Source organism: Dermacentor variabilis, chromosome 11 (assembly GCF_050947875.1).
Source record: "Dermacentor variabilis isolate Ectoservices chromosome 11, ASM5094787v1, whole genome shotgun sequence".
Lineage (NCBI taxonomy): Eukaryota > Metazoa > Arthropoda > Arachnida > Ixodida > Ixodidae > Dermacentor > Dermacentor variabilis.
This window is the reverse complement of record NC_134578.1, coordinates 62,284,147-62,310,473: the sequence shown is the minus strand read 5'-3', so window position 1 is coordinate 62,310,473 and position 26,327 is coordinate 62,284,147. Positions and strand designations below refer to the sequence as shown.

Below are 26,327 nucleotides of genomic sequence, written 5' to 3'. Positions count from 1 at the left end.
TAGAAAAGACTTTGAACATTTTTACTATATCTTCTTAAAAGGTTAAATGGTATGTAGCAGGAGAGGATATCGAAGACGTTGAAGCGGTGAATGAGAGGTATTCATTGGTACAATATGTTATGCAGTTAATGTTCCAGTGAAATAAGTCGTTCCAGAACAAGGGCGTTCTTCAATTCCCGTCATTGCATAGTGATATTTCTGTCTTCCTTTTTCGTCCTGCAAACTTGTATCTGACAATGTGTTCGCTGGGTATCACCGGAAACCGTAAGGCAGTGGCCTATAAAGAAAGAAAAATATATATAGAAAAAGAAACTAAGTACAAAAATGACTTCTGGTTCCGGGTTCCCGCAGAACTATTACGCCACACTCTTGTCTTTACTTCTGAGTTGTTGATAAATTCGCATCGCCTGCCATCTGCTAGCCACCCCGTTAGCTCAGATGCTAGACCGACTGGCCTGGAAAGGCGTTGGTCACAGGCTCAAGTCCCGGAACAAGGCGAATCTTTCTGCAACTGCGACGCTTTCTTTTCCATGAACCCGTATGAGTTTCCTTTGTAGCACTTAGCTACGGTTAGGTGGATGTGCCATTTTGCCTTCATTAATTGCTCCTTTTTGCGTCAAAATAAAGCATTCGGAAATTTTAGATTTATGCGGTTCAGCATTAACGCATGCGGAAAAATGCGTCGTATTTAGCGGGAAACTGGGAACTTTAAATATGTGACCAAAACAAGTGTGGACATTTTCAATTCATGAGATCATGTTTGGCTAGCAAATTATTCTGCTAATTTCTCCATTTAATGGCTTTTATATGCTCGCCCATATGTACACATGTATCTCTGTATCTATATATATATATATATATATATATATATATATATATATATATATATGGATTATGGATGGATATATATATATATATATATATCCATCCATAAGGGTGACAATCATAGGGCAAGCCGTTTGGAGAAATGAAACGTAGCCCTGGGAGAACCATCAATGCATGCGTGAGGGTATTTTCAAATAAAAAGCCTGCGTATCCTGTTGATGTAACACAAATAAGACGAAAAAAAATTTCCAGGGATGATCTAGCTCTTACCCGGGAAAAAGTGGAAACATCTGCCTGCTGACGTGCTGCGGTGCGGTCCAATGCTGACGTGGTGGACCGACGGGACTTGCAAGGTGTTGCTGGGTTACGAGCGGCGGAGTCGGTGAGCCCATAGCTGTACTGAGCTGCTGTTGCGTGGTCTGTGCTTGTATTTGGGAGATGGCTCCTGTCGGTAATGGGGGTAGCTTGCTTTGGTGACGAATTTGTGTTGCTGTGGACGTGGTCAGTACTTGCTGCGTGACTATCTGTGGAACTACTGATAATTTGTGGGCCTCTGTTTGTTCCTGCACTTTCGGTTGTTGAATGTGTGGTACAGTTTTGGCATCTAGGTTATGCCGCGTGACTACTTGTTGAGCCGGCAACAATATTGGATTTTTCGGTACCTGCCTTGATGATGGCTGCTCAGTCAGTAATACAACTTGAGAATTCAGCTTGTGCTGCGCCACCTGTTGTGTCTGTGGTACGACTAACGTTTTGACCTGTTTCAAGGTCGCCTCCTCGGTAACAGGTGAGAGCAGAGTGGTGTTCTGCTGTTGAGCGACATGCTTTCGAAGCGGTGGTGGTGCTGGTACACCCAACTTTTGATCTATTACAGGTTGTTTCTTTAAAGGCAGCGTCGGTGTACTTAAATGCTGATGGTTGACGTGCTGTTGGAAGGACGACATCACAGGCGACCTCAAATGTTCCTGTTTCACATGTGTGATCGCTGAGGTAATCGACTTGTTAAGTGTTACATTTTTAGTGGCCGATCCTGGAGCCACGGTCGCATGTGGGTGGCCGACCTCATGTTTAATTGGGGATGGCACACCAATCTGCGACTGGGGGTGTTCAGTTGGAACAACTAGGCGTTTGAGTTTTTGCTGTGTCGCTACCTGATTAATTGGCGACGCCTTCACCTTGCTACTTTGTTTCTGCGCTATAGCTGGGTAAATTTGCGGCATTGTGAGCGACTGTCGAGCCGGCGTCCCTGAGGAAAAGTTCAACGGTGAGAGCATTCCTACGGCTGAGTGATCCGAGTACACATGCTCAGCCTCAGGTCTCGGCAAGGGAGGTATAGGTTTGTTCGTATGACGCACTGGGAGAGGCGGCAGAGGGGGCGGCACCGCAAGCATATTCGGGTGGTGCTGCATGGGGTACACTGGACTGGACAGCTGTGATGGTCTGGTAATGACGTGGATGCCACTGTCCAGCGCCGGCTCGTGTGCACCTGTGACTGTTTTAAACATTCATATTTAGAGATGCATGTGGAATATTTAGGCTAACTTTGTTTGAGTAGATACGAACAAGGTAAAATATCGCTTATAAAAGAAAAAATAGAGTTCATAATTTGTACTTGCAAACGAAAATGTCCCACCATCTGGAAAAGCAAGAAAAATTAGTCTGGGCCAATTTTTTTGTAGAAGCCGCATTTGTCGCATTCTTAGGGCGCTACTATATTTTCTCTTAGTGTTCGTCTTCTGCGACACTATGATTCAATGCATTAAATAGGGAAAACTATACAATACTGCAAAAGTAAATTTTCAAAGGTGTGTGTCTACGCATCATCAGAAAAAAATATCCTTGAAAAATTTTTAGTTGCCGGATTGTGAATGCTTCGTAAAAAATTTTGTGTCGAAACCTTGCGCACACCAGAAAAAAAATGTGTTCATTGTACCTAAACTCCGGTTCTGGGCCTGTTTGACCTAACTTTCTTCTTTTGGTTTAAACAAGTATTTCAAGGCTATACATAAAGAACAAAACCTGTGGCATTTGCATAGCTTACAGCATATTATTTGCTTCATTAAATTTACGTTCAGTGACAGTCGCTAATTACTCTGAACATTATATATATTAATAATTGCGTAAACGTTATCAGTTAAACACATAAAGCAAGATATTAAAGCACCGATACATATTCAGATGATTGTTAATTTGAATAGCCTGTCGCGCAATAAAATATGAAGCGTCTGGATTGAGGCATCGTGCTGTACAATAGTAGTGAAATAGAAATCTCATTTATGGTAGTGCGAACACAAGAACTGCGTGTAGACTTGTGAACGAAAATACCTCGTTCATAGTATCTGAGAAAAATCTGAACACTCCGTCATTACATCTTTTTGGTGCCTCTTATAAAAATAAAGCGAACAGTACTAGTACTATCGTACGCTACACATTCTAACTTATGGAATTATGTTCATGCGCAAGCCGCAACAGAACAGCCAGATCTAGATCGTATCTCTCCAGATAGATTCGTGTTTCTTTAAATGTTGTTGTGCTTCTTGTCTGCTCATTCAGCCAGTGAGCACCAAAAAAATCAAATCAAGTGATAGAACAGTGTTTCAATAATACGATAAGATTACAGTTACATTGATAATTTTGAGCATTATCTGATAATGCATTAGTACTTCACTACTATTCCTTAGCCGTGTACCACGCCGTGGAGGTCATAATAACGGAAATCGGGCCATATTTCAGCACTGAAGGATGTTGGCTTGCGAAAAATCGGTGGTTTTGTATTTCTGCGTTCTTTTTCTTGTTCGTTAAAAGCGTTGTACAGCCCCATATATAAAAATGTAGGAAGGAATTATGACTCTCGTAACATCTGTACAAATGTGATCAACATTTGCTATATTTTTTCACTGCTTTCCATAACGTTGGCACTACAGCGACGTCGAAGTTAAATGGCGCAGAGAATTGAATTACAAGTCTTTCTAGTGTCCGCAGCACTCTAGTGAACCGGCATGCCATTACTTGTTATTTCTTGTTGGTCATTGTCCTGGTTTCCACAAATTGCAGCGATTTCAACCACACATAGTTTCATTCATTTTGTTTCTACATAACCCTCAGTAGCCGGATGACTAATATTACAATAATACATACATTAACGCACTAATTTATACACGTATTAGGCATAAGGAATTTGGTGAGCTAATTTTAGTAATAACTAAGTTTTAATACATCCAGGTTCATTTATTTGCACGTCGCTTTGTATAATAAAAATGATAAGCGAACGTAAACAAAATGAAATATCGTATAGTAACAACTGGTCACATATGTGGGCTAAAATTGATCGTATAAGCGCCAACGTAGTCAATTCCTAAACAATTATCAAGATCATGCGAAGAAATTGAGATATGTCTTCACTGCACTTACGTTTAAAACGTTTATTACGTCAAATTTTTTCTAAATATGCACACATTATTGCTACAAGCTCCACCTCCGATAGTAGAATTACATAACCATACCAACATTCTATGAAGTTGCCTGAGCATTCTTGACGTTACAAAATGGCACATATATTTGTAAAACTTGAGTGCCCCTTCTCAGTAATTACAGAAATATTTCATCAATGTTTCCTTAATTGATTTAACTGCAATTATTTATAATAGGCTTACGCTTTTAAGATTGTGGCAACTTTAATTAGCTACAAAGTGGCGAGCATTGTAGGCATACTTACTTGGACTACAAGTTCGTTCACACTCTTCTGCTGTAGGGAAGTTGTTTCCTCTGTATTCGCACGCTTTCCCGTTGACGCATTTTCCTTTGTGGAAGTCGTAATAGAAAACGGTGACACTGCGACGAGTTTTGCAGAGTGCGTTTCGGCGTTCAATAAAGCACACAAGAACTGAAATGAGAGGGACAAACAGAAGTATCCTTGCGTAAACACAAGATGTCGACTCTGTCTGAGCAGACTTTATGCAAGTTTGGTACACCTAGTTGTGTTTTTTATTAGAGGACCAATTTTCAGGCATATGCATCAAGGTTCGTATGAGATAATAGAACTTCATACTCGGGCGCACTGCTTCCTTATTCATGAGTTGTGAAAATGTCATACGGTTACAGAAAACTTCCTCCTAACCTAAGGATAGATTGGCACAGTTCCAATTTCAGTGTTTGTGTATTCACATGTTAGATATAGAACACTGCCGGCACTGTATTTTAAAAATTGAACCGAGCAGTCATCAACATCGAGGCTTGCACGCACAGCGAGAATAACAGGACTGGCCATCGTTCCTTGTCGCGGAGGGTCATGCATACTATACCCGCTATGGGAAAAACCCTGTGGCATCAGCAGCAGCAGCACTGAATAGTGGCTGACCTTGAAGATGTGGTCCAAGAGTGACCCGCGGAGGGCAGCCGCAGTGGAACCCATTTCTTTAAAGGGGCCCTGAACCACTCTTTATCTGAGTAGAGAAATGCATTTGAAGTTTCAGTACACTACTTCAGTAATACTTTGCCGCAAAAAGTACTTCAGTGCTTTCAGCACAAGCGGAGTTATTGGCAGTCATACATACTATTCGCAGTACTTCCACTCTTTCTACAATCATTTGCCGTGCGAAGGCTAGGGTGGAAGGGAGTCTGTCCCCAATCGTCCATCTACTGAACGTCACTGTGGCACGAAGTTCAAATTTCGTTTGTTATGTTCACCTACACGCCACTATGTTATGTTGAATTCTAATGGTAGATCGCGAGCGCTCGGCCGGATCACGAATGGAGCGCGTCGCTCCGACTGAGATCGCTCTCATATGCTAACACCATATCTGCGAAGGGAATGCGTGCGCTCCCGCGGGGGCACTTAGTACAGGAAAATCAAGTGAGAGGGCGCTAGAATAGAGAGAGGAACAAGCGCATGGAATCGCAACCCACCACCCCATTTCACTGTCCGTGTCAGAAGAATCATCACTCGACTTGGAAATCGTCCTCTCTGAGTCGGAGCTGTCTAGGAGCGCGAACAAAATCGCACGGCGCGAAGCGGCGTCCACGTTTCCCATGTCGTCCATACCTGCCCGCTGCTGGAAACAGGCGACCGTGACAGGAAGCAGAGGCGGGTGAAGGAAATACGTCACGAGGACTTCCGGTCAAATCTGCCGATTTTGGTGGAGCAAATATTTTTGCTCCACGGAGCAATCCGGGATCAGCGGCTGGTCCCAATGTGCCATTGGAACACACAGCTCACGCTCCCATTCTGCCATTGGAATAGGATTGCTCCATACAGAGCAGAAAAACTTGATCTGGATCTGCCATTAGAATTCAACATTAGATTTGGCATTTACGACGCGCAAAACGCGGATGTCCCCAGCGAGCCGCAATGCGCCGATCCAGTGGACTGGTGGCGGCACCTCGCGGCGGCCGCAGTATCTACGCTACGTAGCGGGCCACAGCTACATGCAACTGCAGCGTTTGCTTTGTGCACGATAGGGCCAGAGTGCGCGCTCACGCTCATATGCTCCTGCCTGGCAGTGCTACGCTGACAGGACAGGCTTTGTCCAGCGCCTGTTTGAATGACGGATACAACAACAGGCACGTACTACTTCCGCATTCTGAAGCGCTATCAATCGCTGACAACAAAGCGAAGTCTGCCAAGGCGTCTAACCAGGGGCACCCAGGAGCAAGCGCGAGCTCGCAAGCGCGCGTATGGTCTGACCCTAAGTTTCGCGTAGTTCGAGGCTAGTTCTGTGTTGGAAGCTAGTCGAAATTACCGAGAGCCCACGGCTACGACACCGATAGGGAGTGTGGCCAACGCTTAATTCTCAGGTGGGCGGCCACGGCCGAGCACCACCAGACGATAGTCCGCTTCTTCCGCAAGTATGTAGTTATCATCAATATTTGAGAGCAGGTTTTCGCTTACTTCGTCCTGTTCTTTAAACTGCGTTAACAAATAAACACAAGGAGAAAAGAACAAGCTCACTGATGTAAACACCCTTCACGATTGATGACAGATATGGGGCTATTGCAGCCACGTATGGGAATATGCTATATTACGAAATAAAGCGTCCAGAAAAGAGCGAGGAGCAGGCTTCTGTGGAAAAGAAAATGTCTTGGCGCTCCGTTTGCGAGACTCAAGCGCCGCACATGACTGTAAAATTTGGGCGGGATGTTCGCGTATACTATTCGTGAACTGTGTTTATTCACCAAACACGAGGGGTGGCTCAGGACCTCTTTAATCGCATTTGTAAGGTCACTAGCTTGGTTTATAGCGTAAAAAATATACTTGGTGGACGAAATATTACGCCGGGAGGGGGGGGGGTGAGCCGCCACACTGCGTCCCCCAGTTGTTCTACTCTAATAAAGTTATAGTTGATCGGAAACCTAATGCTTTTACATAAACGTTAGACTAATAATTTGAATTCAGATGTTGCCTTAGTAAAACCAAGCTGTGATGAAATATTCACCGCATTGTATAGACAGACGAAGTGCCTGTTTCTGCGAAATCAGTAGTTTTTCAGCACTCGAAGTGGATGAGCGAGAAAAACGTAGGAAGTAAAAAATGTTTCGAAACAAATTCGTCCGTTCAATTGGAATGCATATATATATATATATATATATATATATATATATATATATATATATATATATATATATATATATATATATATATATATATATTATTTATTTTTATTTACAAATACTGCAGGCCCTATTGGGGCCCAAGCAGGAGTGGGTACAAACAGCAACGTAAGTTAGAACTGTCAATTAGCAAGTGAGAACACAACAAAAGCATGTATATGCATCACTGTAACACTATACGTAACAGAAATAAACATGAACGTACAACAGTGCAATACATAAACAAAATAACAATGAAAAAGCGTAACGCAAAAGCAACTGCTTTCATTGCGGCAATTTAGAGGTCAAAGAAAAGGTTATTTGAAAGCTGAACGAACGATTCTGTTTATTAGCGTTAACTACTTCTTCGGATAATTTATTCCATAGTGAAATTGCATGGGGAAAAAGAGAATATTGATGGATGTTAAGATTACTAAATGGTTGCTTAATTGTTTTGTTGTGGTTTGTACGAGCGAACCGCATGGCGGGCTCAGGTAAGCATTCACTCGGTATTTTGTAGTGACCATTGTACAGCTGATATAAAAATTTGATGCGAGATACAATTCTGCGATGAGCTAGTTTTTTTTTTCAATTTCACCCTGTCGCGAAGAACGGACACGCCAGAAAAACGCGAGTATTTGGAGTATATAAACCGCAAAGCTAAATTTTGCACTCTTTCTATTTTCTTGATCAAATATTTTTGATGAGGGCTCCAGATCAAATCCTCATATTCTAATTTTGGTGTGACAAGAGCTTTGTATGCTTTTAACGCTCGATGAGGTACGGCGTAATTATATATATATATATATATATATATATATATATATATATATATATATATATATATATATATATATATATATATATATATATTGCAGCAAAGATATTGACGTAGGCATGTGCTGAGCAAGTACTAAGATTAAAAAAGTGCAGCAACTGAAACGTACGAGATGCAGCACGATTGCAAACCAAAGAGAAACAAGCTTTGCTACGCTACCCACAGCGAGAACCATGATGCACTTACCATTTATTTTTCATTGTCTGAAGTACTGTGGCGGGCAGCTTTAGCGGCGGCGCTTTCTTTTAGTGTATTAACGGATCTTTTCGCGACTTTTTTGCGACGCTCTCATTTTTATTCCAAGCGTCAGGTTTTGCACACGGGCTCCGCTATATCTACATTTTCCTATATAGTGGGCATTTTGTCCAAACTTTTTCTCCTGTAATTGTGAATGTCCCACGCTTGTTACTCCCTGGCGATGGGGTAAGACAGTCGCCTTACTAATGGACGTCCGCTTTGAGCATCACAGTTGCCCTATATGGCAGTTATTTTTCGGTGATCATGGTGAAATTGGCAGAAAGTCATTGCACTTCGTAAAAATTAGAAGGGCTAGTTTTTCACATGCCTGGAAGCAGTTTTGAAGTCCCAGGATCACGCGCCTTAAGCATTAGATTATCATCAATTGTCTGGAAATTTTTCAATATTTAAATTTTTAAAGCACGAGATTGCAGTAAGAATCAGGCAGAGAAAATCGCTTGTATGGCTCATTTTTCACATTTTCTGAAATTTAGAACGAATTTTTGGAAAACGCCATTCTAATTCTTATCCACTGTTAGTGCATTATCTACCTCATTCCTTTCCATGCTCTCATGCTAAAATTTCGCGACTTCGGGTAGCACTACTTAGACAGACAAACAAGACTTGGTGTCTTACACGTGTGTCGCGCTGTCGCCCAGGGAAGGTCACTGTCCCACAAAGAGGCAACTCCGCCGACGACGCGAATGTAGTGAATTCATCACTGCGTGCCCAGCTGCTCTTTCCCTTCTAGGAAGAAATTCTAGGCCAGATAAGTTTAAACAGGATTGCGCTTCGGCGTGCCCAGTGGGTGTAAAGGAACATTAGGCATTTTCACTTATTTCGTCTGCTGTACATGCTTCTGCTTTATAATTCTCGACGGGCATTGATATGTCATAATTACTACTAATAAGCAGATCGTACATTGGTTTGTGACTAAGCAAATAAGTAGGGGGACATACTGTTTAACGAATGAGTGATATCGACAAATTGATCTTTTTCATACATACACAAAAATCATCCATACAGGAGCCAAAGGAACCGGGATGCCGATGCACATATGGCTGAGAGTGAAAACAAATAGATGAAAATAAAGTTCCTCACCGCTTCTACAGAAGCCATTGCACTCAGAGCTTGACTCAAATGGTGCCCACTTTGAGCAGGTAGGCATACAAAGACGACGTCTACTGTCGAAGTAAAATCTTCGAGCTTTGCAGTAGTCGTTTGGCGATCCGGGAAAAAATATGATGCACCTTGAATCTTCACAAGGAGAGAGTGAAAAAAAAGACCATGCATATATGCATTCATCCAAGCAATTAGTGTATATGTTTTATTGTGTTGGGCTCCTAACACGGGGATGCAAACCAAACCTAAATACACGAGAAAGGTACTAATATAGTCTGTATTCTTTTTTTACTTAAGGAACATGTTCACACGTTTAGACAAACATGTGTACACGGAAAGAAGTCGTGTAGAAATTTATTTATTGATTTATTTATTTATCTGTAAAAGACGTTGCATGGCCCCTACATGAGGTATTGAGTAATGGGGGCATAGTACAAATATTCAGAAAAATTCTTTTTCCTACGCTATGGTAGCAACGACCTCCAATTTAATTTCCTATTTGCCGCTATTATTGATATTTCTCCTTTTATGCAAGAACACTTGCTGCCAATAAAATTTGAATAATTTGATTCTCAGTAACATTACAAAATCCTTCAATTATTTTGCTTCACAGAGAGAAAGAGAGAAAGGAGAGAGGAAGGAAAGGCAGGATGGTTAAGCAGACTGAGTCCAGTTTGCTACCCTACATGTGGGTAGCGGAATTCTCTCTATGCTCCTCTGTATCAATATCATACCATGGTGTGGGACTGCTGGCATTATCCCGGTTTCGAAGGGCTGAGTCGCTAGTGGCGTCGTTTGCGTAGACGTGGTTGTCGGTGGCGGCACTCTGACTGGCTCTGCGATATTTCGGATGCAGCAGTAAGGACGCATGCAGTACAATAAATTGTGATTGGCAATAAACTCACTGTTCACGATAATGGGGGCAACGTACCCTCATGTACGTACATTCCTTCAGTCTGATTAACCTGCGCAACATTAACTTGACTGCTTTACAATGCATGCCTCTTCTTGTATCCTACCGTTTTGTGGTGCCGATGAAACAATTCCGGGCCCCGAGGGTTCCAGCATGGGTGGTATGGTTGGCACAGGTGGGGTACTTGGCACCTGTTCCGTCACGGTTGGTATAGGTGTGGTACTTGGCACCTGTTCCGTCACAGGTTCTTCAGGTTGTTCCATCGGCGGCTCAGTGGTGCTGCCTGTGTTCCCGTTGCTATTCTCTTCTTCACTGGGCTCCTCTAAGCCTGTGACTGTATCAAGCATTTATTTTTTGGAGAATGTTACAGATAATGATTTCCTGAATATGACATTTTGCCGTAGAAATGCGTAACATACACAAACTGTCATAAGTAACAACAAAACATCCTAGATATAGCCCGGGGATCTAACTTGTTTCTTCATGAAACCTAGCTCAGCGTTTTTATAGAGACAAGCAACAAAACGTATGGTTGCCTTCGTCCCATGTTAAGGCAAAGAAATTCCGAAAACTAAAAAGGGCTGGTGTATTTACGACATTGATCAACACGTGGAGTTTACTTTACATCTGCATCTCGTGCGAATGAAATGTACCAGGGGCGCTATAACGTAAAACTATTCCGAACTGTTCTATTCCAATTCTATATCAGCCCTCCTCGATTGGTCAAAAACTTTTTTCGGCCACCCCCCCCTTCACCTGTCTGTCACGCGACGTAACGAAAACCGCGATACCTCCCCATCTGATATGATGTGTACACACTGATTATGCATGATTTGACAGAAAAAGAAAAACAGTCACCCCTTTTCGCCATTAGCCCTCGGCATTTGGTAAAAAGTTTTCGGGCTGCACCCACTTCACCTGCCTGTCACGCGACGTCACAAAACCGCAAGAACTCAACGCGTCAAAGTGACTTGTACGCGATAAAGATGCAATAATATGGCGAACAAAACTGAATTTTCTTCGGAATAGCCGCAGGCTGCCCCGTTCCGAAAGGCATAAAGAATGGCTGCCGCCGATCGCTCAGACGCTGGCTACTCGCGCCTGCCGGAGAGCACGGGTGTATTTGCGTATAATAAAACTTCTTGCGTGACCGTGTAACGTTTTCGAGCACTTTTGGCACGTTTACCCCTCATTCTGCCAACTCTTCTTTGCTTAGGGTCCGTTTTAGCGTCATTCTTGAGCTTCCGTTGCATGCCGCCGCGATTTTCCACCAGCCACCGCAAGCTAAGTAAGGGAAAGCCGACAAATCGTAGACGTCGGCACCACCCTCTTCATCCGGTTATCGACTTTCAGTGCAGTGGCTCAGCCCCATCGAATCCCTCTACACTTGAGCGTTCTCGTCACCTCTTGTCAGCCAATTAGATACGACAAGCCGCTCAGTGTAGGCAATGTTCTTCGTTTTTCAAGCAAACAAAAGTGACCTCCTATGGACGAGGACAGCGTTTGATTGGTCTGTTCAGACAACCCTGCGGGTGACCACCCTGTGCTTGCAATGGTGGTTACGCAAATCTGACGTCAGCTGATTGGAATAGAAACATATTGGAATAGCTTTACGTTATACGGCCCCAGTTCAAATAAAAACTGGAATTCTGCGTGTTGTATACTTATCACCATTAATGATGAAATATCAGTGTAGCTTACCTGATGAAAATTTCTACTCACGGAACATTTCTTAGCGCGATTGAGTGGGCCCCAATACAAGCCAAAAGAAACGATGCGCGTATTTACTACGATCAATTCACTACAAATTCGCACAGTACTTTATTTGTAGCTCATTTCTGATTAGTCTTGGTTTTGAGCCAGAACTAAATAACGAAGAGGGCACTCTATGCCCGCAACGTTAATGAATTGTCAGAATTATAATAAGAAAAGCATGTTATAAAAGACATCTTTTTAAACCCTTACAACATGATAGCCTTTTGGAACGATTATTAATATTTCGCATGAGACAACGACATAACAAAATAATATTTCATTTGAAAGTGCAATGTGTACCAATTGTATATACTTGTACAAATTATGAAATTATATCCTCTGTTTTCGTGTTCATTGTTTGTAGACGCCGCACAATATATAGTGACTCAGCTCACTTCTGGCAAACAATCGGAAATCACAAACTGCTGTAAAACAGAGTGCGACTGTTCGCATTTCGAAGAGCTTAAATTACCACGCTGATAGTATAAATGTGCAGCGCCTTGATATTTGCAATTGTATCCTGAAGACATTGCTGTTTAGGACTTTTAGAAGAAATACAGTAATGCGCACGCAGTCATTATAGGCATGCTCGTTCAGAATGAGTCAATGTAAATATATTGATGTGGCCCTCTTTTCAAACATAGAAAACACTTCGTCAGAATGTTGTTTATATTGCACATGCTGAATCCACAAATTATAACGAAAGGCGGACGTGGAAGCTGTCGTGTAACGTACTCCTAAGGTAGGAGATTATGTGAATGCTAACGTAAATCAATCACTGGGCGCGCCATCAAACACTTCTCACTCCATGCCGCAAAGCCAATGTTTAGCTTTTTAATATTTTATATTATACACATAACTTCTTCTTCGCCAGAAACTGCCAAATGCAGAAGAAATTTAGTGTCGTACAAAGATTATTACTGGGTGCATTCATCACCCAACTCCCCCTCCCCCCATAAAAAAAGAAACCAAAGAAAACAGATTGCACGGAGACATTCATAAAGAAAGGTAAAATAATACTCACATGCACCACACGTTCGTTGGCACTCGCCTAAGGTAGGAAAGTTGTTCCCTTGGTATGTGCAGCCTTTCCCTACAAAGCATCTGCCTTTGCGAGGGTTGTAGTAGTACACCGTGATCTTGCGATTGCCTCCGCAAATGTTAGGAAGGCGTTTAACGAAGCAGACGAGAACTAGAGTGCGAGAAAATAAGAAGCCCTCATGAATTAGGATAGTGTAAAGAACTTCACATGTTCTCAGGCTAAAATCGCACGAGCTGTTATGTGTCCCGAACGAGAAAGTACCGTTTTCTTGTGAAGTTATATAGCTTGTCATACACACAGCCGCGCAGTAAATAAGGTATGAGATTGGTGATATAGATAATGAAGAAGTGTTGATCATGTATCACGGAGGTTTTTTTTGGAATATTGCATGCATTAGTGTAGTATATTATTTAGACCAGTAACTAATTCTACCAAAAACCTGGGAAACATTAACGGAGTGCACCTTTGATATTGATATAGAGAACGCGCATTAGATGAGTAAGATTTTTTTATTATTTATTAACTCATCAAACACGTTCGCTATATTAGACGACATGTTCAGTTGAAAATTGGGAATAAAGCGGGAGGACATGCGTTGTTTCAGTAAACCGGTAGTGACTGGTTGTTACGACGTTACAAATGTCTCTACATAAGATGCATTGCTAGCTACGTCACACAACATGACACGTCTTCTTATGCAATTAGCACCTACATCTTGCCTATAACATATCACATGTAGGTTGCTTTGTTCCAGTTTATTTGCCCAAAGTTTCAGTAATGTTTCAATAGATGTGTTTTCTAATTTTCATGAAGACACCATTGTAGCAGCTTACTGCAATATGTTAGAAAATCTACTATAGTAAATAAAATATATAATCATCTATAATTGTTTACAGACGCAGTGCCTTTGCGGTACTGAGCACCCTGTTTATTTCGAGCAATAAAAGCTTTCCTTTTATATAAAATCAGCCATCACCCGTAGAAGCCTCCCTCAATTTGTGTTTACCAATTAATGAAGTGTTCACTATGAGAATATTTAAATAAATATTGTGCAACTAATATTGATTTGTGACGTGTTTAGGCGATATGAATGCTGCGTGTTTTAATAACATGGCATGAGGGCAATTATAGCGCTTCAGGACATTAGGTTTTCATTAGGTTGAGAAAGAAATACGCTGTAACTGGTTTCAAGCCGGGAATGCACTCTTGATTCTGTAGCGATTGCAGCAGTTGAGAAATTTTGCAGTGATTGATGATTACTCTCAGTAATCATCTGAAACTTTGTTCCTCTTTTTTTGCACTCTCATATTTAACAAAGTGTGATTATAAATTATGATGTTGAGATATTGTAATACACCTGGCTCCATAAATTCGGTAGCGTATTTATGATCCTATACGCTGCTAGTCAACAAGCATTTCACCGGTAAAATTATACAAGAGTAACTGAACACACCTGACAACAAGCAGAAGTTGAGCAATTTGTTACGATTATATTGTGCAGAAAGCCTAACGTGCTAAGAAAGACACAAATAGCGTGAAAAGAACAATACTAACTTCGCTTTTTCGTTCTTGCGTCCGCGTTCACAGGCGTGCCCTGCACTAATAGACGTAAATTTACTAGATAAAATACATAATGGAGTGTTGCGTGCCAGAATCACCATTTCATTATGAGGCACGCCATAGTGCATTTAAATGTAAGCATACGGGTTTCTTGCATACCGCTCCCATTGAAATGCTGCTGCCTTAGCCGGGATTCGATTCCACGACCTCATACTAAGTAGCGCAACACCATAACCGCTGAAGAACTACGGCGGGTCGTAAGTATACAATATTATTCAATACCTGTGACATGCAACATCAGAAATAACTTCGGACTAATTTGAACACACTTATAAGCACAGGTAAAGGAGGGGATCTTACGCTAACTTATTATCGCAGCGTTGGCTTCGGACGCAAAATGGCTTCTTTGTACCGAAATAAGCCATTTATAAGTAGTCTGCAGAAACACTTTTTTCTTATCAACTTTGACGCATTATAGCCTCCACGGCTGCTGCGCCATAAAAATCCCTGATCAGCATCATATCTTATCAGTCACCTCTTTCCCACACTTGCGAACAGCCTAACCTGTCTGGACCGAAGCCTTAATATCATTCAACTCTGCCTACCATTCAATTTCATCTATTTTGCTGTTGTAGACTCTCAGCTACCCGTTTACTCTGTAGATTCAATCCTCTCGACATATTCGGTTCCGCACTCCTGCGAATTCTAGTCATGTGCTGTTGTCCTGAAATGAGCGTAGAAAATTATAATTGATGGTATAATCCTTACCACTACGACAGTTCCTGATGCATCCCGTTCTTGACACAAATGGAGCCATTTCTGAGCATGTAGGGTTGCAAAGGCGGGTCCTTGAATCGAAATAATACATGTGTGCCTTGCAAGACGTGTCTGTTTCTCTGGGTACAGTAACAGAGCACCTGTGATCTTCCGGAGAAATAAACAAAAAAGGTCGAAAGTAGTTTATCAAAATTTAAAAACAGACATTAAGGAATATTTTTGATGAGCACAGAAACCACTATTATTTACAACCATGTTGATATTTCTGGCATCCGACTATATTACTAAATTCCACAATACATTCATTCGGCATAATTTTCGAGATATTCTATTTCTTTTTGAAATGAAGTTATATGGAACTTCCCTACGCAATCTTTTCTGCTGCAATTGAGCATGGCTGTGCGCACGTATGTTCATCATATTCATCATCATATCGCATTCAGACATGCTGGCTTCGTTCTCACAGACGCTTTATATTTATGCGAACAATCCTAGACTTGGCACTTTTTTCCACTGGGCGATACATCTTGGTATATATACCGTGGATAGGATGCTACGGTTAGCATACCATGGTATGCAAACCGTGGTTAGCCATGGTAAGCATGGTTAACCATGGTATATATCCGTGGTTTAACCACGGATATATATATATATATATATATATATATATATATATATATATGCAAAAGGTTGTGTGAAGGTGCCTGCGAATTGTCTTATATAAACGTCGTATGCTAACCACGGATGTCCAGTTCTCCATTGCGTTTCCAAAAATAACTTCTTGCCTAAATCCTGTACATGGATTGTCGGCTCACATGCATCTGTAAAGCCCACGAACCTGTTAACGCAACGGATAATTATATTTACCCCATTCTTTGATTTACCCGCTCAGTCTGTCTCACTAGGATCTTGGCCAATCATCAAGGCAAGATATATTCAAAAACGTATGAGTGCTGCATAAAATGCGAAGACATGATGTCGACTCACCCATATATCTTAAGCACAACGATCTGTTCGCATAATCACTATTTATATAGCACGAATCCTTTTAATTACTCACTACATTGATATTACCATTCAGTGGGTACCACTGCGGCACAAGAGGTACTATGACCCAATGAGACCAGAGGCACAAAAGTCCAAAATTTTGTTTTCGACATGTCCTGCCATTTTCTGCGTACACCTGTCATCGCCGAAGTCTACGCTTTGCCGTTAACTACAACGTATTTATAAAATTGCTTATCATAAGCTCCGCTTCGAATTTATTCTTGCATGTGTGGTGGATCTTCATAAATGTTTTGCCTACAAGAGTGGGCGTTACACGTCACAGCATTTCATTCACACATTCTGACAGCTGAGTTGCTCAAGCAGGTTTGCTGTTTTTAGCATTCCGAATCGCTTTGGCTGCACTCTTCCCTAGTTTTCAGTCAACTACCTAATAAAAATTCCTATGTTCATTATGACTAGGTTCTTGGCTTGATAGAGTACACACTTTTCCTAATATATTTGGAAACGTCCCATGCAGAGACGAGTGCAAATTATCCGGAGAAAATATCGAGTGCGCTTTTCGTGGCTCTATAATACATAAACTGCCGCTTCGTCACTAAATGATGAAACAACACACACAGGCAGTTAGATTTCCCCAATTTGGAGACCTGTTTTCTCCGAAGCCATCACGCTTCTATGCAAGAAAACGCTTAAAAATGAAAGTTTCATATTACAACACCTATGTAAAGATCAATGAAGGACACTGCAAAACATGTCCTGGTATTAAGGTTTGCTTGCACCTCTTTGAGTGCTTTATAGTGCTCCACAAAGTAATGAATTTTCAAAATGTATGCGAAAACATTGGAACATTACGTGAAGTTTTTAAAGGAAGTGCAATACGACCAACTAAATAAGGCAATTTTCTTTTCTCTGATGATTTAATAGTTGGGTTCGAGCTGCGCGCTATGTTTGGAAATTATTTACCAGCTTTTAGTAACTATACATCGATGAAGCATTGAAACCTACGCAAGGAATAAAAGAGAGTAGAGCCAGATTACCCTTTAAGTGTTTTCATTATTTACACTGGCTTAAAACAAGGTGGATTTGAGCAAGGACATTGGCTATCCCGGCAATCTAGGTATTACCCAAAATGTTTTAGCCTTGTGCTTACTAAGTCAATGATACTGACCTCAACCGTGGTTTACTCGTAAAATTTGGCAAATTTTGCGAAGGCTATTTATTCTGTATTCTTTTACAGAATTTACAACAACCGAGAAATTGCGCTCGCCAACAATATTTGAAAAGTAGTCATATGCGTGGTCTGGATAACGTATGCAATTTCACCAAGCAGTAAAAATAAAATTAACTTATCATTCCATACTATTGAGCCACAGATGCACTTTGTACATCTTTTCACTTTGAAAGCTGGTTTATTGAGTGGACATTCCTATTGCCTGCCCTTATCGTAATGGTACTTCACCTGTCGAAGAACTGCAGCATTCATAAAATTAAACTAAGACGCCTGTGCAGACGGAAGAAAAAATAGCTGTATGTATTTGTGCGACTCTAGTTTTAATTGAAATGGTGTTCTTGAGTATGCCGTGTGTCCGTCAGACGGCTTTCTAAAATTAGTTTGCACAATTTGGAAACCGGACTGCATGCTTCATATTGCTGAAAATTAGCCTGAACCTTGCAAAAATATTTTGAAACACACGTCGCACAGGCCCAATTTATTCTTTTATTAATCCAGCTGTCTCACAATTTCGTATAAATTGTGCCAGTCAGAACAGCTCTATCAGCATGATGCTTCAATTGCTTCTGGAAAAAGTACTTCGTGCTTACCTAAGACACCATTCTGAGGCTTCGAAGTGTTGGCGCTAGCGTTGTAGATAAATGCTGTTTTCGTGTTTGGTGAGCCATATATTGCAAAGTTGTTTGTGTGACGGACGTTGTGTCTTCACAACTTTGTCTCTTGTTACACCTGACAAGCATGTTCTTTGTCTTCCTTTTTAAAGCAGGGATTCGATGCAATAAACGGTGAGCATTCTCACGACCAACATGACGTCACCCCACACGCGAGAACTACTGAGATATGCGGTATTACATAGTTCTGTTCTTCTAGGCCACTGGTTATGTTTTTTCACTACGGCAGCGACAGCCTGATGGAGGTTGAATGTGAAAACACCCATCGGCCGTGAATTACGGGTACGTCATTGAGCTCAAGGTTCTTAAAAATGAGTCACGAGTCGACCACAAGGGTGAGTCTCATATTCCGACAGACGATGGAACGCAGACCTGCTGCTTCATAAGGTAGACGTGCTGCCCATCTCCGCATACGGGGAGTGTATGTTTCTGCCTGACTTGTCTGGAACAGAAAATCCATCTCTTGGCGTCACGCCTGTAGTAGATAGTTTGCGGTTCGGCCACAACCGGTCAAGAATTATGGTCTTTACGAAGTGCGGGTACAAAAATAAACAAATGTGGGGATTGCGCGTTGCACCATCAATCATGTAATAATCTACGGATATTTTATTCACTAATCAAACAATGGAAAGCTTAGAATAACAAAGCTTTTGTAGTAAATTGATTATATACCACCTGATTAGCTAAAAAAGGATGCATGTTGTAATGTCAACTGCATACCTCAAAAATTGAATGAACTAGGTGTACTGCTAAAGTTATTTTTTTTCTGGACATGTCACAGTTTTTCAGACGAGTGAGCAAGACTCCTTACGCACATCTGTGCGAAAAAATTAGGTATTACAAATGACAAATTGCCGTTCGACCTCATGTAGTTTTCGCGAGACGCCAGCACACCTGGATAGTTGGCTCCTTGGTGACAGTGCGCTGTGGGATATTTACCAAAGGTAGGAATTTGGTTCCTATTTCATATAGTATCTATCAAGAGTGGGCGAAAATGTGGCTGCACATTCGGTCGCTAAGAACATTTCACAGGACGAAGTTGACGCCTTATCAACAGTAGGAAGAGTTACTAGAAATGAATTTTTAGGCATGGCACCAAATCCCCTGGTGGCTACGAAGCTCGGCTGTTAATGTACTACTTAAACTACTCTGGAATTGACATGACCAGCTTTATAGAATTTGCTCTCATCGTGGTATCTACTGTCTTGAAAACTCGACCTCTTAGTGGCGCCTCCCAGGCGACATCGCTTATTTCTTTTTGGGTTACAAGGTAATCGTCCACAAACTCTTGCTTACTGACGCTGCCAATGGCTTACAAGGTAATCGTCCACAAACTCTTACGTGCTGACACTGCCCAACCGGCCATGGTTTGTTTATCAGTCGAATAAGACTGCTTACGGTTTCATGTTCATTGTGAGAAGGCTACCTGACACCGTGAAATCAACGTGCTAGTAGGGTGACACACGTGTTGGTGAATGCGAATTTAGGCGACTAGGTAGATAGATTGAGAATTTTAATGTCTATGGCGATAAGAAACCACCTTATCAAGTACCTCGTGCACCGTTTAGATGATACTGGGACACTAATTTTCATTTCTTACCTTGCTGTGGAATAGCCGATGCAATTGCAGCATCTGATGTGTCAGGTTTATTTCCTCTCGGAGGAGTCGCTGGGCCGATAATCGGCGACATATCGGTGCCCAGCGCAGGAGATGCAGGCGCTTCTCCATGTGACGTACTTGGTGCCAAAGCTGTGCCATCCTCTGGAATGGCGGAGGCTGGTCTGTTATTTGGTGACACGAAGTAGCCTTCCGAGTGAGTTGTTTCTTCATGTGTAATATTGGGTGGTGTCTCCTGGCTTGGCACACCTTGATTCGGCGGCTGTGATAGCCTCCCGTTGCTTGGAGCGAGTGCAGTTTCTTTGTTGATTTCAGTCTGGCCTTTGAATCCTGCGTCTGGTGTTTTTGAAAGTTGGAACGAAAATTGCCGCATATATTTTTTTGCGTATTTACATTACGAACCACATTACCGAGGGAAATTGCATCCCACTTATAGTCTTTTTTCTAGTGTCTCATTCATGTTGTCATCAAGTTAGTGAAAAAGTAAGACTTCTATTATGCACCCTAGAAACACTATATAGGGAACTATTCTTTGAAAACTCCAGTTCGAATTTCCTTTAAGCAGCTAAAGGCAACCCAAGCTATTTTGTTGGCGTGATTGAATTATAACTGAGCCCATCAATTTTATTCTCCAGTTCTTTAAAAAGGTATTTATATTTTCTAAGAAATGCACCCTCAGAGATATTCCTAAATGAAGTCGATCTATGCCTGTATTATTCTGTTCTGTAATCGTTATAAAAATAAATTTTCATTGCGATTTTAGCAAGTCGATGTAGCCCTCAAGACAGAGATAAAGACGGTCTCGAATTAAAAGATGGTCATATTGATATCTTCATTTTATAGATATCCAACAATGTGCTACTCATTAACGGAACAAAAATGAACGTGGCCACAAAGCTTGTCAAAATAACAGAATTTGGGTATGAAAGCATTAAAATTTTTCTTGGATAAAAGCTAGCGAACGCTTAAAAGGGATGAACACATTATAAATTTTGCTCCTTATAGAACAAAGCTTCAAGTGGACGCAATACGAAAATTTCGCATTATGAAAATAATAAACTTGGCAAATTATGGGCCTCTCCGATATTGAAAGTCCATCAAGGTATTGCTGTTCGGAAGTCAAGATTTGGCCATTCCTCATGGAAGAAGGTACTGAAACTTTGTGAATTCTTATTTGACCAGATAGAGTATTTCAAAATCTAAATAGAAAGAATTTCATTTTTTCGTTCTCACTTTCGTAGATACGAATGGTGTTGTTTAACGTTTATGCAGAAAGGTGTATTTTCAAATTTGCATTTGTGCTTTCTCAACAAAGAAACCATGATTTCCCAGACTATCTTGTACATCAGCAGTCCAAATATTCTCTGTGTACTTACATGCACCGCATGTGCGCTTGCACTCTTGTATAGTCGGAAAGTTGTTCCCTGTGTTAGTGCAAGCTGTTCTAGCAAAGCACTTTCCTTTGTGAGCATCGAAGTAATATACAACTTTGTTGCTATGGGTCTTGCAGGGATGAGGTCGCTGTTGATCAAAACACACAAGAACTGGAATTTAAACAGATAAAAATCATTTGTTAATGCGAAAATAAAAATAATAAAGTAAGTACTGGAAATCACACAATGTGAGTTCATAACAAAAAATCATGATCATCAAATTACGCCCTAAACCAACGTGCAATTTCACAAGCGGGCAATACATGTTCATGCGTAATACCCAAAATCGGTTGTCATTTTCGGTATCTTTACAGTCCCAACTAAATTTCGGCCTGTCGAGATTGCCCTAAACACGCGAGTCTGGGAGGAGCAGCAGACCATAGTCACCAGCCACAATGTTGGCAGTTTGACGGGGATCAGCTTTGTTAACTTATGCTTCCATTGAGAAAGGATATATACATAATTAAAAAGAAGTATTTCTGATTGACTGGTGGGCAGAGAAAAATGTTGAGTTTTTGTTGACCTAATTTGTACCGTTGTAGGGAAGTGTTACAGGTTATTTGCTGCTTGTCAGATTGCTCGAAAGTCTCCACCGTATTAGTGTTGTCCCATACGTAGGTAGCCCTTGAGTTGTAATGGTTCTGACATCCTTAATTAAGAAAAAGGAAACTCCACAGAGAAATTGAGGTTCATCTACATGCCTAATGTTTTAGTTTGCGAAACTCGCCTTGTATTTGATATTAAAGAGTAAATATTATAACAATTGTTGTGGATGGAGGGCCTGGGGTTTAAAACAAGAGCTATACTTTAAACATTTTATAATGATCAACATATAAATACCGGTCAGAAATACGTACTGCTCATTAATTTATTCACAAGCGGAAGACAATATTATTGCATCTAGGCATCTAAATTTACACTGATGACACAGTATTTCTTGTCCTCCTTAAAACTATAACTAAAGCATGCAAGAATGATGAGAGCTCGAATAGTCTGTGTGAAAGAAACACACATTTTTTACATAAGCCATTAAATACAGGTCCTGTATGAGTACGAAGTTAGCGCAATTAGTGATATTGCTGTTTAGCGTTGGGTATGCCACTGTCACGTAGCAGTAATGCGACACTTGGATAAAATTTGTAAATTCGAACGCCTGCTCCCATCGGCGCTCTATTTGGCTTTAGTTTCATTTCGAATGTAAATTTTTCTTGTGTTTCACTGCAAATCTTGGAAGATGATACGCTCAAACATAAATGTTCTTTACTTTCGAAGCAATATTCGGCACATTAACAATGTTGCAAAACGTGACTTGATTCGAGGTAATTATTTTTTGTCCTTAATATACACTGGGGAAACTATTTGGTGCAAGTTTACCTTTCATGCATGTATAATTTAATGGCGCGATGCAACTGTAATATTTTTGTCTATGAATAACGATAAATTTTATGTGTAGTTACACCCTTTGCATGGACTAGGCAAATACTATCGGTAGAAATGTACAGCTCTTTTTAAAGTGCACCCGCGGTGCTAACTACTTGTGCGTGTGTGTGTGTGTGTGTGTGTGTGCGTGTGTGTGGGTCAAAATCTCCTTACCGCTTCGGCATATGCCGTCGCATTCTGATTTAGATTGAAACGGTGCTTGTTCAGAGCAGGTGCGTCTGCAGAGCCGCGTATTCTGATCGAAGTAGTACATAGGCGAGTTGCAGGAAGGCGTGGACTTCGAGACATTGGCAGTGCACCGTCCATCTTTAGCAAACAGAAACAAAAAAAGATCGTCACATCAACAGCTCCTAATACGAGGCAAATGAACCGTTAAATCTCATGCAAATAGCCTAATGCATCCTGAATTCATAGGAGAATCATCGACAAACAATCAATCAATCGATCAACCGATATTTAAAGTCTGTACCACCTTTCATGTTCGTGGCGTTCTTCTGCAATAAATACCTGCTTCCTTTTTCGTGGTTACATTTGAAACCACCCTGCGGCTACATAGACGTATCTCTCCCTAGTGCAATCGGTACTGGTCTATTCTTTTATTCTCAAGCAAGATCACTGTATGCCACAGGGTATATAACATTCCATCAAACTGCGCACTTACACATTCGTGATACATTGCTAATGCTCAACGCTTCTGTTGTCATCATTCGCAGAGGTGCAAAATATTTCTATGTACCTCTAGTAATTTCTCAGCAACAGTTATGCTCGACTGCACTCAAAAAGGCTGACATAAAGTACCAAATGCTATTTCGTCCCATTGTGATATCTGTTTCAGATTTCACACTACGGTAGTGTCACATTGGCTATCCTGGAATTCCCAATGCGGTATCTCGACCACGACTGAGTTCGAACTTTCTACAACATCAGGTTCTATTATGCTGAAAATGAAGCGAGTACCGACAGAGAAACGCTAAAACTTCGTGGGCCCTTTATCTTCAATAATTCAAACTCTTTGATTACAGCGCCAGTGGAAGTAGGTCGTCCTTCATAACTCGCTATTTCCTCTCGGTACATAGACCCCATGAAGAAAAATGATTACCACGTTGGGCAATTCCTGATTCGGCTGCAGTATCTGAGTGCAGTGGTGGGCTCTCCGCTGGACTCGTGGCAGTTGCTCCGGTTATTTGTTGTTGGCCTGTAACACGTTGGGGAATGCTTGGTGCTCCTCCAGTATTCGGTAACTCCGGCGCGATAGGCTGTGTACCGTTCCGCTGTATCCGGACCGCCAACTTATAAAGCGGCGAGTGCGCATGCCTCTGCTGCTGCAAATGGCTATTGCCACCTTCATCATCATCACTTCCGTCGGTGGATCCTGCACCTAACGGTCATTTTCCAAATTAAAACTGAGATACCAATAGCTTCTTTTTGTTTACACAGAATTGTAGAAGAATATTGCCAGAATGAGAGAAGTGCAGAAGAAAGTGAAAGATGAGGAAGAATAACCAGTAAAAATGAAATGCTGTTTGATACCTCATACTGAGGAACGATGGAGTGGGCAGCAGCAGCGCCAGTAAGTACAGAGAGATAGGGTACTCAGACATGCAAGCACGGACGTCATTATCAGGGCAAAAGATCACAACACAATATCACGCGCAGCAAAACAAACACCGATAACACTAATTCAGACTAGAGCCGTTTCGGAATGTCTGTATTCCTTAAAAACAGTAGTAGCGCCTTCGCCAACCTCAGCGGCGTATGCTTACTAGGTACGAAGAAGAAGACGATTTAGTTTGACAGAGGTCTTGATCAAAGGGAGGTAGTGCGTTTGCGAACGTTGGACATGGTAGCAGTGACCGTGCATAAAAATAAATCCCTGGCGGCTATACGCGTCGCACAAGTTGCTCGCGATTGTTCAAATGCGAAACCTAAAATACCAAGCCTGTTACATCACACACCAACATAAATATAAGAATATTTATGGTTTCTGAATTTCAGTTAAGATAAACGACCACGTGTAGGAGATTCAAGAGCAGAGTGGTTCAACTGAAACGTTCAAGTATTGCCAATCTTACCTTCCCATTTGAAGCAAAACATTGTAAGGCAATATTTAGGCTCATGATTTCTCGTAACTTAACTGAACTGAAATAATTTTTACAATATATAAAGTAGAAGAAGCAGACGGGTATACTTAAATTTACCTTACGAGAAGAAGGTATTCTCGTTCATTCTGAAAATTTTGGCTGGTTCCACACAACACTTATGTCATATTCATGTCATGCCAGCGCTGTCGCTTATACTCGTCGGATGAAACTTCATAACAATGATAATGACACCAGGTTGCGCGGAAACGAGCAAGTGGCACAATGCTCCGACATACATAGACAATTTCCAGAGGATTTCCTGCGTGCACTGTTTTTAACTGAAAAGAAGGGAGCCGCAAGCCAACAACACGATTAAGGATGTACGTGATTTACGAAGTGCAGGAGGCAACATGCATCTCTGTAATGCATTTACAAGAGGATATATGCTTGACCTAAATGGCATACAATGGTTCCTAAGCTAGTTGTACTCGCTATCGGCTCTTGATTCTGGCTTTCGTTTTCAATAGGCACCGTTGTGAGAGTCTCAGTCCTTCAACTACATAACACGGCGATAACAGAATTGCTTTCTGCAATTATTTCAAAGCCTGTGAGTTATCTATTTTGCAAGATCCATATTGCCGTAGACACTCACAAGGTTCTGTTTTATTCCGTTCTGATATTCCTGACTGGTCATATAGCATTAGCTAAGATGCGAAGTATATCACTCCTGAGAAATGTAGTAGCCACTGCCGGTAGAACGCTCTAAGCAAGATCTCTAGCCAACGCAAACTCTCTTTATAGCTGTACAAGTTGTTACACAACATTCACCAGGGAAGTATATTTATGCTGTTTTTAAAGGCAACATTTCATCAGAAGTATAATACTTATCCTTATCGTCAAGACCACGATACACGTAAGTATATACTGGCAGATCCCCATAGGTCATGTAGAAGTTGTGCTAGGGAATCGCGTTGTAAACATTAAAAAATATAGCATTAGCTAATTTCTAGTTAAAGAACCTACTGTTAAAGAAGAATGTGATTCGCCATCGCGGCCCTGCGAAAGTAGATGTCTCAGCGATGCTTTCGAAAAACCATCCCTACAACTGTTGAGTGGGCTAGGCAATGCGTTCTAGATGGTTTGGATACTTTTTTGAGCTTTTTCTCAATTAAAACGTGTGCTGTTCGCTGT

At 41.3% G+C, this 26,327-nt stretch overlaps 1 protein-coding gene across 3 annotated transcripts in view; it reads right to left on the bottom strand.

Moving 5' to 3' along the window:
* LOC142564866 (uncharacterized) overlaps positions 1-26,327 on the bottom strand; it is a 52,770-nt gene continuing 26,443 nt past the window's right edge. For all 3 annotated transcript variants that reach the window (XM_075676054.1, XM_075676056.1, XM_075676055.1), the window contains 12 exons: positions 24,155-24,433; positions 23,209-23,361; positions 21,559-21,726; positions 20,165-20,518; positions 15,646-15,801; positions 13,300-13,467; positions 10,627-10,854; positions 10,342-10,443; positions 9,587-9,742; positions 4,541-4,708; positions 1,096-2,317; positions 1-277 (listed from right to left, as the gene is read on the bottom strand). In XM_075676054.1, the coding sequence (XP_075532169.1) occupies positions 253-277; positions 1,096-2,317; positions 4,541-4,708; positions 9,587-9,742; positions 10,342-10,443; positions 10,627-10,854; positions 13,300-13,467; positions 15,646-15,801; positions 20,165-20,518; positions 21,559-21,726; positions 23,209-23,361; positions 24,155-24,433 (3,179 nt within the window). In that variant the 3' untranslated portion in view covers positions 1-252. The remainder of the gene's footprint in view (positions 278-1,095; positions 2,318-4,540; positions 4,709-9,586; positions 9,743-10,341; positions 10,444-10,626; positions 10,855-13,299; positions 13,468-15,645; positions 15,802-20,164; positions 20,519-21,558; positions 21,727-23,208; positions 23,362-24,154; positions 24,434-26,327) is intronic.